Source organism: Gallus gallus, chromosome 28 (assembly GCF_016699485.2).
Source record: "Gallus gallus isolate bGalGal1 chromosome 28, bGalGal1.mat.broiler.GRCg7b, whole genome shotgun sequence".
NCBI lineage: Eukaryota > Metazoa > Chordata > Aves > Galliformes > Phasianidae > Gallus > Gallus gallus.
The window spans coordinates 2,115,197-2,131,003 of record NC_052559.1 but is presented as its reverse complement, the minus strand read 5'-3'; the positions used below and the strand labels follow the sequence as shown (position 1 = coordinate 2,131,003).

At 48.7% G+C, this 15,807-nt stretch overlaps 1 protein-coding gene and 1 long non-coding RNA gene across 5 annotated transcripts in view; one reads left to right on the top strand and one right to left on the bottom strand.

Moving 5' to 3' along the window:
• Nucleotides 1-431: 431 nt before the first annotated feature.
• LOC101747775 lies at nt 432-9,104 on the bottom strand. Its single transcript, XR_005842139.2, has 5 exons — nt 8,832-9,104; nt 7,942-8,111; nt 5,936-6,016; nt 2,993-3,167; nt 432-1,976 (listed from the first exon to the last, which is right to left on the bottom strand). It is a non-coding gene; the product is annotated as an uncharacterized LOC101747775 (long non-coding RNA).
• Nucleotides 9,105-12,030: 2,926 nt separating this feature from the next.
• The window catches only part of MLLT1 (MLLT1, super elongation complex subunit), a 30,526-nt gene continuing 26,749 nt past the window's right edge, over nt 12,031-15,807 (top strand). For 2 of the 4 annotated variants that reach the window (XM_015299847.4, XM_015299846.4), the window contains exons 1-2: nt 12,031-12,324; nt 15,210-15,390. In XM_015299847.4, coding sequence (XP_015155333.1) covers nt 12,313-12,324; nt 15,210-15,390 — 193 coding nt within the window. In that variant the 5' untranslated portion in view covers nt 12,031-12,312. Of the gene's footprint in view, nt 13,706-15,209; nt 15,391-15,807 lie in introns of all 4 variants that reach the window. The other 2 variants (XM_046904641.1, XM_046904642.1) reach the window with 2 other exon arrangements.

Sequence of the window (15,807 nt, the reverse complement as noted above, 5' to 3'; positions counted from 1 at the left end):
TTTGGGGATGCTGTCAATAAAGCAAAAATCAGCAGCCCTTTGGGGCTCATCTTGAACAAGAAGTCAGCACACAGCCCCACCAGCGTCGTGTTGTGGGTCCCTCTGCAATGGTCCCCAGAGCCACTAGATGGCAAGTGTGGCTCATGAACCCCGGGCAACATTTCACCTGCATCACGCTTGGGCCGAACCCCAAGGTCTGGTCCGTGTCCTCCAGCACTGCACAAGGCCAGCTCCATGCCAGCATGGCCACCATGCACGGCACAGGATGGGGACACCAGTGGCCAGGCTTTTGTCTTCCTTCACCCACCTCTTCCATCCTCCTCTTTGTCTCTCTGCATGCCATCACTCCTGCCTCTCCCCGTCACCTCGTTTCACTCCCCCTCCCCACTTCTCTCCCCCTCTCCCTCACCCCTTCCCCAGCCCATCACATTCTTCTGCAGCCTATTAATAACTTCTGGGCAATTGCACCGGGTCCCTGCTGGGCCCGGCCCCTCGGCTGCTGCTGTCCCGCGCAGCCACTGAGCGCGACGGCAGCAAGTTCAAAAGTGCAGAGCGGCTTTCACGGCCCCGCTCCCCGTCAGGGGGTGGAGGAGGCCGCTGGCAAAGAAAGGCCGCGTTGCCAGGGAGCCTGGCACAGGAAAAGGGGGTCACCATCACCTCCTTGGGGACCGAGGGAGATGGACAGGAGCCAGCAGTCCTTTGGGATGGGGATGCTAGGAGCCACGCAGGGACGGAGGCTGTGATATGGAGGAGGGCTAATGGACCGCCGCAGGTCTGAGAGATGATGAGGAGAAACCCCACAGCAAAATCCCCCGTGCTCTATGGTAATAAGGGAGGTGTCCCAGGCGCCTCGAGAACAATGTTGCTGCAGTTGAGTGACTGTAACAGGCCCCGATGACAGCCGGGGCCGGGTTAAAAATGCCTATTCAAGCAGATCAAGACATTGAGAGGCCTCGTGGGGATCTGAAACCCTCAGGGATTTCTGGATGAAGCCAGAAGCTGAATCCCCAGCCCTGGGAACCTGAAGAGGGGGGGCAGTGGGGGGGGGGGGGAAGAGAGAGGGAAAAGAAAAGAAACCCACAAAGCAGCTTTAAAAGGAGTGCAGTGCCTGAGGCAGGGCCCCCTGCGCCAAGCGGGGCCGCGTTCTGAGAGTGAGGCAGCCCTGACACCGGGACGTGACTGCGGTGCTGCACCCCAAAGCTGTGCGGGGTTCCCCAAAGCACCTCCAAAAGGTCCCCGAGCTGCTGGGGACATCCCATCCCTCCCACCAGGGAGCCACGTGTCCCGCATGTGGGGTGCAGCCATCTCGTCAAAACGAGTTGTGGCATTTCTGCTGCGAGCAGAACAGGGACCAGGAGGAACCACCAGCACAATGCAGGGGTACAAAGGTAACAGCGGTCCTTTCTCTGCCCCCAGAGCCCTGGGAAGCTCTGCAGTTCCCCTGCAAAGGGACCTTTGGCATGTGTGTGCCATGCTGGCTGCATGCAGCTGAGGCAATCAGCAGAGTCATGCTGGAATTTCGCAGGGCAGGAAGAGCTACAAGCCCACACACTCAGGATCTGAGTTAGGAATGGTCAAAATTAAACCCTTCCTTCCCTTATTTTTGCCAGATGAGCCTTAACCCGGATCATTTTCCTGATTTGGTTTGCCATGTGGCTGCCTAAACCACAAGAAAAGAAGCAAGAGAGGAATGAGGAAGAGAACAGAGAGACTGCTGCTTTCAACTGATGCCAGATTAAAAAGAGATTGTGAAACAACAGCATCAGCCGAGTCTATTTGGTGCAATTGCAACACAAATGAACTAATAATGTTGATGAGGCACCAGTCCTGCAGGATAAAAGATTAACTTTTACCTGTTTTGCTGCACCAAATTGCCTCCTGCTGTTACAGATTTACACTGCAGGATGTGGCCAGCAAGCTGGAAACTTGTCAGGGCAGAGGGATTTATCCGTAAAGGACAGTGCATATTCATGGACCTGCATAAGTAATGCAAAAGTAATTAATAATAACCTGCTCTCTGCTCTTAACAATGCCAGAAGAAGAAATTGCTTCACTGGAGTGTCCCTTGTGCTGTCTGCAAAAGACCTTTATTTGTAACTGTCTCAGAGAGAAAGGAAGACTGTAGTTTGATACACAGAAAGGATAACGGGCTGGGATTTTAGTGAAGCCTGGTCATCTTTGTGATTAAAAAGCTCTCTTCTGGAGTTGTGTTAAAACAACATTAATTCAGGTTAAACTTTGCTCAGTTTTAGTCTCCAAAGTCAGCGGTACAAAACTGGAAAGCATAAATGCAAAGGGCTGAGAAACTCGGGAAGGAAAGAGAGAGGCTCCAGGAAAGATTACCTCTAAATTCTTGTCCTTACAATTCTAAGCACTGCTTCTGAAGTTTGACTCAGGATTTCCAGCTCAGAGGTTGGCAGCTCTGTCACATCCCCATCAGAACTGCTAGCAAAAAAAGTTCTTTCTTTTCTTTCCCTGTTTTGCCTACATCCTTGCTATCCACTTTTTATATAAGACAAAATTAACTGTAGGGCTGTAATCAAATGCCAGAATCTCCACATATTAAAGGTTGTTCTGGACAGATAAATGGGATCAGATCCTGCTTAGCTGGAAGTCCTGGTTCAATGAATACAGTCTTGCAGCAGTCACAGTCTTGAGGTGCCCTGCCTGTGTCTCTCTGTGTTATTTCAAACGGTGACTGCACACATTATCAGGGCCAGATTTGACCAGTGAGCATAGGGGAGTTGTGGGTAAAAGCTGTACTTCAACAACATGAGGCATGGATGTTACACGGCCAAATAAACCAGTTGGCAAAAATGATTTTAAAAGATCAAATAATGTTTTCAGCTGTTTCTATAAAGCCTCTTGCTTTGCTTCCACTTAGCAACACATTTTCACTGCTGTTCTCAGAAGAAACACAAGCAGTTCACATTTCTCTGATAAAGTGGTTCACATAACTTCAATTCTGTAGTAATGGCTGCTATAAAAATACCTGAGATGAAAGGATTTGCTTCTCCCTGCCTTCACACTGAAGCTCGTGGTCTCAGTTAGGACTGTCCTCCGTGTTTTCTCATTCACTCTCCATGAGCATTCAGTCATTGGGTCCCAATTCATGAGCTTCACTGATGTAAACAGGCCTTCCACGAGAGACCAGGTGTCTCAGTTCACTGAAATGCATAAGCATATGTTTAATTTTAAGCATATGAATATTTCCATTGATATCAGTGGCACTCGCTTACACTTAAGGATTCATTTTGTTGAGCAGCAGCCAGAAATAGTGCCATGTAATGCCAATAAAGTGCAAACTGCAGTATTTCTCCAAGTGCTTTCTGGGACTGATCTAAAAATTAATCAGTGAAGAACTGCAACGTGAAAACGCAAAAATTGATATATGTGGGATTTTATTGTTTACTGCCAAGCACTAACACCCACCAGAGCACTGCCAAGTGAAATCAAAACCAAATCTGTGAAATGGAGCAAAAATGGCAACAAGTTAAATTTGTTCTTCATCGCCATTCATCCTATCCGACTTAAAGATTTAGTGGTGTAACACTGAAACACATTAATCATCTTGACAGAAAGACATACACAGAGATTAAAGGCAGGTCTTGACCCTGTCTGTACCATCCCTAATGTGTACTAACTCCATTCAGTCCAACCTGGAGTGGATGCTTGAAAGAGACAACAGGATCTGCTTTGTAACGCTCGGCACAGAGAAGTGCTCTGAACAAGGGTAACTTTTAATGATCAAACTATGATGAAGTGTCATTAAAAACACAACTCTGCTCTCCAGCTTACTGTCCCTTACCTTCCACAGGACTTTATAAATTGCCCTGTTATGAGGAACTGATGGAAATGTCCAGGCAACAAGCATCCTAGCTACTTCTATTTGTTTCCATCACGTTATGCATCACAAGTCCAACAATGCTGCCATTGCCAGTGACCCATGCAGACCTGGGACCCTATTCCCCTATGATGGGATCATAATATAAACAGCTATATATCTGTATGCAAATGATTGCTGTTTTCAAGCTGTTCATCAGTGACCTTCTACACTGCCCATACGATACAGTAATATGTTTTCCACATATGTCAGATGTTTCGTGACACATTTCACGCATGTATTTAAAATAGATTGCATAGCATATAAAAATCCACAGGCAACGGGAGAAAACAGCCTGCATCTGCAATGTTTACATAATGCATTGCAAAAATTGCATGAAATGTATCAAATTGATTGTATTCTTCATTAATCCAAAATATTGATGGCATATAAAATGTATGTAATGGATAAAATTGTGGGCATGTATTACAGTGCCTAGCTCTGATGCTTGAGTAACAAAGGGACAGAATTTGTTACAGCTCTGCCTTCACAGTCTAACTGCAGAGAGTCTTCAGTTCACACTGTGTTGGCAGAAACAGTATTTGTTGCATGCGTGTGTTGTTCTAGATCCCATCCTGACTCCCTTGAAACTACGCTGGCTGGGCTACAGTGGAACAAAGTCAAGCTCCAAGGCATTTCAAAAGTGCCAAGATATGACTCTGCTGCAATCAGGTGCACTATTGTCTCACAGGTAGCGATATCAGTGATAACATTTAAGTTTCAGTGATACAAATTTCAGCATGGTACTGCCAGCCAAATTCCCTGAGTCACAGGCAAGTTTGCATAGCCTGCACTGCAGTGTGGGGGATTATCTCACCTGCTATCATACCTGAGCTAGCTACATTAGAGCTGGTTTGCATAGACTAACATATGTGGCAACCCCACCTCCATTTGCTGTGCAGACAGGTGGAAGCCACAAAGAAGCTCATTTCATGCAAACCCAGCAAAGCAGCTTGGTTTTGGTGGAAACTCTCACTACAGCAGCTGACTGAGCAGCCACAAAAATCAGAAATTCACATTGATTTGAGCGTTATAGGTTCTGAATATGTTGTAGGTTCTGGGATGTCTCACAACCTGCTCTTACTGTAGTGAGGATTGAACTACCAGGCTGGGTACCTGCTTTTGTCAGAAAGGGCCAGTTGCTCTGAAAACCACCAAGCTGAGTGATTAGGGCTGGAAATAGCAGAAACACCAGTCCCCAGGAGGAAAAGGCACCACGCTGTGAGACAGAACTTGGGATGCTCAGAAACAAGGCATGCATGAATGCGTGGCCACAGGATTGTTGCATGTTAGGCCTGGGAAACTCCAGACACTGGGAATGCCTTGGCTGTGGAGAGACTGTATTTCAGACAGTATATTTATCTGAAATAGTAATTCCTGCTCCTTTTTTGGACACTCTTTTCAATCCAGGAAATGAATCAGAACGGGCTTTTTGATGCTGGTCAGATTCTGCTGCTGATCTCATCCTGCCATGTCCTTTTTTTTCAAGCTATTTCTCCTCGCATCTTGTATTATTTAGTGCTCTAAAAGTTATCCTGTCACAGGGTCACCGTTCCCTGTCAGAAGGTGGCCTCTCTCTGAGCACACAGATGAGCATCCCTCAATGACTTTGGCATCAACCAAAACAAGGCACAGGCAAAGCAGACACAAATGTCAGCAGCGAATCTCCCTCCCTTCTGTTGAACCATGACTGTGTTTGCTCCTTAAGGTGCTTGGACTTGTCCTCTCCAGCCTGAGCTTCTGCCAGCAGCTCGTATTCAGTGCTGGACGAATCCAAGCTGTGAAATGCTCTTCGTGGCAGGTCCAGCCAGCTGGTGAGATTGGCATGACACAGCCCCTTACATCATTTGGCCAAACCTGACCTCTGTCTGCAGAGTGCTAACGAAAGGTATCGTCATCCGACAGAACAAATTGATAGGTGTCAGCTCAGCCTGCAGCGGGCCGGTAGCTACATTATAATGCCAACCTCACCTTTGGTGCTAATGAGGCCCCTTCATTAACAGTCTTGAGCGGAAGGGTCAGGGACTGAATAGAGACAGAGTCCTTTCTCACCCAGAAAGCTGGTTCTCCTCATTCAGAATTGAAGCACGTTGGCGGGGCGGTTTGAGGACGCTTGTGCTGCCCATGTTGCATCTGCAAAGGACATGACGTATTTGTGACTATTCATCTGGCTCTTTTCACCAGCACTAACTACACAGAAAGCATAAAATAAATTCTCATTGTGTTCCCTCTTACTAAGAAAATTTTCCCTCTTCCTTCTGTTTCAGAGGGTTATTGCCCATTAAAAGACTTCTGCATTTTTCAGAACCTATAGTAAGCTATAATTCAGATTTTCCTCAGGCACAAAAGAACCTAGTTAAGCTCAATTATATTACAGTGGTTTGGGTGGGTTTTTTCTTTCTAAGTCCTTCATTAATAAAGGAAGCAAAGAATTTCCAAGCTGCCTGTAATTTTTTTTCCCAGATGCAGCTAGTTGTTGCTAGGAACATCTTTCTGGCAATCAGAGGTTTTGGCCATTAACAATCTGGACTTTTGCTGCACTATCCTGGTGTAAAATGCATCTCCTGAATACCAAATCCTCTCCTGACTTGGGGTTCAGAACTTCTTCTGAGGCTGTAAGTAAGGATATGGCACTATTGTTGGCGAACCCATGGTAAATACCAGCCCTTACTATCTTAAATACCATCAGTTCTCTATTTTGATTGAAGTTATATTCAACTCAGAAACTCCACAGAGTGTTTGGCTCATCAGACACTGCTACACGAAATTAGATAAGGACTACTGTGATCACTGTGCAGCTGGTTAGTGACTTACAGAAGTCCACAGGTGAACCTAAGGGTCTTTCCACTCAGTAGTATTGCATATGGATACGAAGTTGAAGTGTGAGTTTTCTCAGAGAAACTCTGCTCAAATGCAAGATCGGTGTCTTTAAGTCCATAGAACACTTACAAGACCATCATTTTTCTATGCTGTTTGACTCAAGTGCCGGGGATGATCTTCCTTGTTAGCTGGCGGCTCTCCAAGCCACTCAAAGTACAGATGGACCACAGAACTTGTGGTCTTTGGTTCAGAGTAGAAAAAGGGAAGATGCAACTAAAATAGCAATGAGAGAATAATGGAGAATGGCAATAAACAGCTAAACAAATTTTTTTCTCCAAGAATAGGAAGGGCAAGACAGGGTTACAGAAGTGGTTGGCTGTTGTGTTTGTAGTAACACAAACATAATACATGCATAGATATCAATCGACCATAGGGCTTTATGGCAGAGGTGTGAGCCAGCCTACTCAAAGAGTGATGCTAAGCCCACAGGAAACTACTCTCATTGCAATATGAGAGATGTTACTTGGATCCTGGCAAGTAAGCAGTCTGGGTGCCTCCTGTGTTTACCTGGCCAAGGGAGGGACAGGTGCAGCACAAAGTATTTTTTCCACTTCATTTACCTGCATCCCCAGCTCTCACGGGGCAGAACCACCCCTTGGCATTGCGAGGGCCAGGCAGGATGAAACACACACCTCTCAGCACAAGACTAGGATCTCTGAAGCAACGCTTTTGCAATAAAAAGCCCAAAGAGAAATTAGGGAGAGCTGTCGCTGTCCATTTGCATACTTGAATATGCAAATTAGATCTGTTTCTTATCCATTGGCACTGGCCCTACTGTAGATGGCAGCAACACAGCAGATCTCTGCCAGACTACAGTGCCACAAAGAAAGTAGCTAATTGGATTTGCAGACACTTATTGCAAAACCCAGAAGTTGCTGGAATAGATATAAAGAAACAGGAGCACAGCCCACGGCTGCCTTGGGTGCGAAGGCACTCAGCTGACAGCTCGTTAGCTTGAGACGTCCCTGCAAAATGGGAAGTTTGGAGGAAGCCTGCGTGGCTGCTGGCTACACCTTCCCCAGAACTATCAGACATCTGAAATCCCAACACCCTCCTACAGAGCCTGGCAAATCTTCTACCTTCAGCTGCTTTTTAACGGTCCAATTCCTTCAGTTCTGTTCAGTTTTGTGGCCAGGCATTGGACTGCCTATCAGAGTGGAAGCTGAGTTTTCCCATACCTAACTCAGAAGTAGCCAAGTTCATGCTTGAATCCCATCCCCGGCCACAGAGCACCTTGAAAGCTGGAGCAGTGAGTTGCGATATCAGCGTAGATGGGGAACTGCAGTGTCCTGAGCTGGAGTGGGAGGGCAGTCTGCATCCTGCACTGAAAGCGTGTGGCAACAGCAAGCTGGGAAAAATAAAGGCACAGAAATATAGGAATTAAAATATAGGAATTGAAATAAAAATCAAATTCTAATGACCTATCACAGGCTGTAACTATTCGGCAGGAAAAGTTCAGGGGTTTGCATCTCTTAAGCAACGTCTACATTAGGACCATTCCACAGAGGGAGCGTGGGATCAAGTGCTCCACTGTGGGAAGATGGAGGATTGGCCCTGTTCATTGCAGGGAGGTGGACCAGATGAGCTGTAAGAGTCCCTTCCTTCCAACTCAAATGATCCTGTGATTTAATTGAATCACATTGAATCATAGAATGGCCTGGGTTGAAAAGAACCACAATGATCATCCAGTTCCAACCCCCTGCTATGTGCAGGGTCACCAACCAGCAGCCCAGGCTGCCCAGAGCCACATCCAGCCTGGCCTTGAATGCCTGCAGGGATGGGGCACCCACAGCCTCCTTGGGCAACCTGTTCAGTGCGTCACCACCCTCTGGGTGAAAATCTTCCTCCTAATATCCAACCTAAACCTCCCCTGTCTCAGTTTAAAACCATTCCCCCTTGTCCCATCACTATCCACCCTTGTTTCCAGGAAAGGTTTAGACTTGGCAGCTTGTAGCCAGCAAAGGCTGAGGATGAATGGCACCATGAGTCGGAAAAATAAAAGACTGAACCCTCAGAGCCACGAGCACGAGAATAAGGTCCACAATTAAAGATATCAATGGGAACTCACAAGAAAGAGGCCCGGTCTGAATGGGAAAGAAAGGAGACTGTCCGAGGAGATGTCCTTCGGGCCTGCATCACACAGAACACAGAAAATTAGCAGCCGGGCATTTAAAAGCAGAATCAAACGGGGCTCTTTGTTTTGTCGCTGTGAACTGAAGCGATGAAGCATTTTGCTTTACTAATATCTCCTATCAAAGCTGATGAGGTGAAGTGGCTCTTTGGAACGATTTGGGAGCCCATTAATCCCCGCCTGTGGCTATGGGTGAGCAGCACGCACCGCGCTGCGGACTCACACGCATTTTTCTGCTCTCTCACAGCGACGGGCAAACGGTCCCAACCAGAAACCCGCACCAAGCAAACTCCTGCCTGGCTTCTGAGAGGAAAACTTGCTCAGAAACAGCCACCAATCGCATTTGGAGGTTAATTTAAAGCTCGGAACGTCGAGGGAAATAACTCGTCGTTTGGAGCTCTAAGAGGTGTAAACAAAACCCACTTTTCAGATGCAAATGCTGCGCTGGGAGTCAGCAGCGGCGCTCGTGGTGCCCGCAGCCGGGACGGTGACCCCCGGGCTCGCACACAGCTGAGCCCACGGCTGATCACCGCCCTTCTCTGAAGGAATCCCTCGCACTATTTGCATTGCAAATGCCCCGCGCTGCAGACGGAACACGGATATTGTTCGCTGCCGACGGGCGCTGCGCGGGCACCGCTCTCCCCCCACCCGCCCCGCGGTCTCCATCGCGGTGCTCTGCGCGCCGGGAAGGGCGGGAGCGGGAATGTGGGGGGGGAGAGGGAAAATGAAGGTGTGTGAGGGGAAACGGAGGGACAGAGCGGGGGAAGGAGGGAGGCTGGAGGTGGGAGAGAGGGGTGCTGAGGGAAAGAGGAGGTGTGTGAGGGAAAATGGGGGAGGAAGAGAGGAGAGGCTGAGGGGGAATGGGGGAGAAAGAAGGAGAAGGTGTGTGAGGGGAGAAAGGGGAGAGGCTGAGGGGGAATGAGAGATTGGGGGGAAATAGAGAAACGGGGGAGAAAGGAGAGGGACATTGAGGGAAAATGAGGGGAAGATGGAGGATTCTGAGGGAAAATAGAAAAACTGAGGGAAAATGGGGGAAAGAATAAGGTGTGTGAGGGGAAAATGGGGAAACGGAGACACGGAAAATGAGAGAAACTGAGGGGAAAATGGGGGAGAAAGGAGAGGGATGTTGAGGGAAAATGGGAGATATTGAGGGGAAATAGAGAAACTGAAGGGAAAATGGGGAGAAAGAAGGATAAGGAGAGGGGAAAATGGGGGAGAGAGGGAGGTGTTGAGGGAAAATAGGAGACATTGAGGGAAAATGAGGGAGAAAGGAGTGTGAGGGGAAAAGGGGTAGGAGAAAATGGGGGAGAAAGAGAAGGATAAGGTGTGTGAGGGAAAATGAGGGAGAAAGGGAGGGCACTGAGAGAAAATGGGGGGATGCTGAAGGAAAATAAGAAACAGGGGAAATGGGAGACAGGAGAAATAGAGAAACTGGGGAAAATGGGAGAAGAAGAGAAGGTGCATGAGGGGAAAATGGAGAAAGAATGAGAAGGTGGGGGGGAATGAGGGAGAAAGCAGGGAAAAATGAGGGGCACTGAGGGAAAATAGGGGAGAACAAGGGGGAAAAAATGAAAGAAACCAAGGAGAAATTGAGGGAAAAGAGGGAAAAATGAAGGTGTGTGAGGGGAAAATGAGGGAGTTTGGAGGAAAAATGAGGGATGGGGGGGGTGGTAGAGGGGGGACACTGGGGGGGAAGTGATTTGAGAAGGGGAATGTGAGAGAAAGGGGGAAATATGAGCAATATTGAGGGGAAATGAAAGAAATGGAGAGGAAACCAAGAGAAAATGAGGGAAAATGGGGGGATAATGGGGGAAGCCAATGGTGTATGAGGAGAAAGAGAGCCTGAGGGAAAAAATGAGGGACACTGGGAGAAAATGGGAGAAATCTGAAAGAAAATAAGGGAGAAGGGGTGGAAAATAAGGGACACTGAAGGAAAACTGGGGGCACTGAGGGGAAAAGTGGAAGAAAATGAAAGGGGAAAATGAGGGAGAAGGCAGAAAAATGGGGAATACTAGGGGGGATGCAGAGGATCAAGAGAAAATTGGGGATAAAGAGGGAAAATGAGGGTATACAGGAGAGAGAAAGGGGAAGAAAACGGGGGGAACTAAGAAAGAGGATAAGTGTAGGTTTGTGAAGGGAAAATGAAAGGAAATGAGAGCCAGCAAGGTAAGAAAAAGGGAAACTGAGGTAAAAGGGGTACATGGGAGGAAAATGAGACAGGTTAAATTGGGGAGATTAGGGGGAAGTGAGGGAGAGGAGAGGAAATGAGAGAAAAGGAAAACAAGGGAGAGCAATGGAAACGAGCAAGGAAGAGGGAAAACGAAGGAGCAAGAATGGAGATGGAGGAAAATCAAGGGAAAAGGGGAGAGTGAAGGTGAATATGAGAGCACGAAGGACGACAAAGAGGGAAACTGAAGAGCAGGGAGGAAAAAATTATGGAGGCTGAGGGAGAACATGGGAGAACGAAGGTGACGTTGGGAAAAATAATGGAGATGGAGGAAAAACGAGGAAAAAAAAAGAGGGAGGCTGAAGGAGCACAGCGCTGCTTCCTCCCAGCCACGGCTTAGCCCTGCCCAACCATTCCGAACAGCGGCATCCGCTATACTGGGAACTGTGGTTTCCCTTGTTCTCAGCTCGTTTGTGTATGAAATCAAACGGGTGAGATTCGTAGCCGCCGATGGCGGCGGGAAAGCGTAGGCTGAAGGAGAGAAAGGGGCAGCGCGCAGTGAACCCCAAGCGCTGGTCGCGATGCTAGGAGACCGTGAAGGGCTTAAAACGGGGCGCGGGCCCGACCACGCCGCAGGACCGGAGCGCGCTGCAGCGCAGCGCCGCGCCCACTGCTAAGAGGGGGAGGGGAGGGAAGGGGGCACGGGAGGCGGTGAAGCCCCGCCCACTTCTCGTCCCGCCCACCACTCCCTTCTTGACCCACCACTGGCTCCGCCCCTTCTCCCGCCCCCTCAGCGTACCGCCCGCCTTCCGTTGGACAGAACAGCCGCCCGTTATGCGGAGGCGGGGAATACCGGCGGCGCTAAGGCGGAAGCCCCGCCTCCTGGTATGAAGCGGAGCTGCTATTGGTGGAGGGAGAGTGCCTCTCTGGTGGCGTCGCTTTCCGGTTCCGTGGGGCGGGCGTCGGGGGGTGGCGGGGCTGCTGCCTGTGAGTGACACACAATGAGGCGAGCGGCGGCGGCGGGGCCGTGAGGGGCCGCGACCGAGCAGGCGGCGGCAGCGGCCGAGGCGGCGGCAGTCGGGGAGGGGGGTGGGGGGGAACGGAGCGGAGAGCGGCTTCGCTTGTAAGGCGGGGGAGAAAGTGGGGGAGGGAAAAGAGGACCCCCCCCCCTCCCCCGTCGACCGTCCAGCAGAACCGCCGCGGCGGCAGCGAGCGAGCGAGTGAGCGGGGCCCGCGGCGCTGCGCTCAGCCATGGACAATCAGGTGAGGGGAGTGGGACCCCACACCGCCCTCTGTGCCGCCACCCCGCATAAACCCCCGGTAGCATGACTTCCCCCCCCACCCCCCCAGTAGGATAGGGGGGCGGGGCCCCTTTAATGAGGAGGGACTGAGATCTCCCCCTCCCCCGGCTGGGGTAGCAGCTCCCCCATTTCCCTTCCATCGTCTTTTGTGGGTGGGGGGGGCCGAGCCCTCGCCCCTTCCTGGGCGGCCGCGCCGCAGCCTCGCCCTCGGCGGGGGGTGGCAGCCGCGCTTCCCGCACATTCCTGCCCGGGCTCATTGGGGGGGTGGTGCCGGCCTTGCTTCCCCCACCCCTTCCCACTGCCGTGAAGGCATTTGGGAGGGGGGGTTCCCGCCGCCCCAGTAGCTCTGCAGGGCCCCAGCGGGAGGAGCGGGGGCTGGAAGTTCACCTGGGCGCCCTGCAAAGGCCTTTTGTGTGTGAGGCTGCAGCCAGGTCGGCCCGGCCCGAGGTAGGGCCCGCTATGCTGCGAATAATAACCCCGAGGAGGCCGGATGGAGCCTGGTCATGGCTTTCAGGCAATTAGCGCATCAAACAAATACCAGAGCGCACTACAGAGCGTTTATTAAGTTGAAAAGCAGACTCCTTTTGTATTATTACAAATCGTTTGAATGGGATCCTGGTTTCCCTTTGTTGAGAGACATGCTTGGGGGGGTGGGAAAGAAATGCTCTGTTTTTAGCAGAGCTACTTCGGGTGTTTGTTACACTGGGAGGTGTTATTTTCAAATGTGTTTCAGCTTCTGGCTTAATTCAGAGGGGTTGTTAATTGGACCGATATGTGAGGAGTATCGCGAGTACAACTTTCACTCTCCGCTAAGCAGTTCTTTCATGTTTAATTTTGTTCTCTTCCACGTAGTCCCATCTGTTTCTCAGCTAAAATTTCTCAGCCGTTTCAGCTAGGAAGGCAAATAGTGTGGAGTGACAGCCATTTGCACTGCGCTGGAGGGGGGTAGGAACTGGCAGCAGTCACAGAATTTAAAGGGGAATTATGGATTCGATAAGGTGAAGCTGCAGAACAGAGCAGATCAGTGGATGCCCAAACAGTGGGATGTGCTCCAGGTATAGGGCATGCCTATGGGCACCCTCCCCAGTGGGCCTGGGCTTTAGGCCACCTCTCCATATAACACTCATCCGCTATAGAAAAGATCAGCGTGGATTGCGTGAAGCACCTTCCCTTCATCTCATTCCTTAATGTGACACAGTGGAGCAGACGGCCATGCAGCATCATTTTAGCATGCAAGCGATGTGGAGCCAGTGTAGATAAGCCCTAAAGCACAAAAGAGGAAAATGGCCTGCCAGGAGAGCTTGCAGAAGACGGCAATCTGAAGGAATGTGTTAGTAAAGCAGGTGAAGCAATTAATTACACGAGTTTGCCTCTGAGTCTTAGGATTGATGGCAGCCGAAGCTGTTTTACTGTGAGGATAATTGCCTTAAAGACTGTGTTAAGGTTTATAGTTGAAATTAGAACTGAACTGTGATTTGGGAGATGGAGCTTTGATGCCCGGTGCTCTGTAGGCTTCCTGTGTGATCTTTTTACAAAGAAAAATAAAACACGGAGATGAAGTGACTGAATGCTTTTTCAGAAAGTATTAACTATGCTCTGAAAATTACTTTCTGATAAAATGTCAGGTTAGGTTGGACACACAAAATGGTTTTTGAGCATTTATCACAGTTGTGTTTTCTGCTGCAGTTCCTCGATAGGAAAATGTGGATAATACTTTTGCTGAGCTTTTGTCTAGAGCTCGGGAAGCTTTTCCTTTTTTCTGCTCAATTTTTAACATCATGCCCTCAGGTTGGCTCTATGTTTGCTTGTAATATGGGTAATGACAAATTTGGTTGCCTTTCCTCATTGAGAGCTGTCAGAGCAGTGCATTTATTTTCAAGTCTTAGGTGAAGAATGGCATACGGACTGAAAATCAGCCCACCTATTTTTCATAAACTTCCAGTTGCTGAATTTGGTAGTGGTTGGTTTGAGATGGCTGTGCTGCTGGTCTAGTTTGGATAACATACACACAAAATTAACCTAATAAGTAGTCAGGTACCCTAGGTGTGATTCCATCTCTAGCGATCATGCCCTAGGATGTGCTTCCTTTAGCTTGTGTCTGAATCATATTTGCTTTTCCCTGTTAGATTTTTTTTATTCATTTGCTTTCTTCTGACCACGAAATCTGCAAGAAGATGTGGATCTTTACAACATCTGAACCTCATTTTTTAGGACATTTAAGGAGATGTTTTATTTTTTATTTTTACTTTGTGATACTGAATACACCTCTGTTATTCTACGATTAGAATTCAGGACTACACATCAGAATTAGGTCATTTTAGTTTTGGATATTGTGCAGGCATGGTACATGTTGACTTTGTCTTTGAAAGTCAGTTAAATACAGTGTATTTAAAAGAATGGAGGATCATAGCTGTGTTCCAATGAATTACAGAGTCTCGAAGATATCATCAGGCAACAATTCACAATCTGACTTTTCCCATTTTAGTTTTGTTAGTGCTGTGAACATCAATTTCTATCTCTGACGCTTTCTAGAAATAAAGGTTCTGCAATTAGGACTTTGCTGACACTTTAGTTGATAAGTGAGGCAGATAAACCTACCCCTCCTCTAAAGCCGTTTTCTCTGCAATGCTAATATTAGGAAAAAAATAGGTATAAAGAGATGCTTGGAGCTATTTTTATAAAACCTTTTCTGGTTGATAACACTGTAGTTTTCAGGACGAGACTAATCTCTCTGTGGAGGCTGTTACACAGTTATTATCCAGCATCTTCAGTCTGTGAGGCTCAGCATTATACATAACATGTAATCTGTTCCACTTTGCTTACGGTCTGACCTCTGTCCTAAAACAGTGCACAGTTCAAGTCAAATTGGAGCTGGGGCACCGAGCCCAGCTGCGGAAGAAGCCCACGACTGAGGGGTTCACCCATGACTGGATGGTGTTTGTGCGTGGCCCGGAGCAGTGTGACATCCAGCACTTCGTGGAGAAGGTGGTCTTCAGGCTGCATGAGAGCTTCCCGAAACCCAAGCGAGGTGAGTCACGTTTTGAAGATGGGGTTTTAGGTCTTCTGTGTGAAACAGCACTATGCAGTTTAGACTGTCTTGTACTGTCATATTTCTGTAAAATCTCCTCTTGAAGAGGAACAAAACATGCCTTCCTTGCACTTGAGCCTTAACCTCACCTTAACCATCTTTGTTTGAGGAAGGTGAGGGAGAAAGAATGAGACCTTTCTTCTGATGGAAGGTTTGGAGGTGAGGTGCTTTCTCCTCCCAGGCAGCAGTACATGCAGGTTCCTAAGACAATGACAGCAGAAGGTGATTCGTGTTACCAAATGGGAAAGGCGGGTTTGGTTTGTTAATATCGGCCAACAAAAGCTGGAAGTGTGTGATGGGTGAGAGGCCCTCAGATAGGGGACTGGTGAATGTGCTGGAGCAGGGAGACTTCTGCGC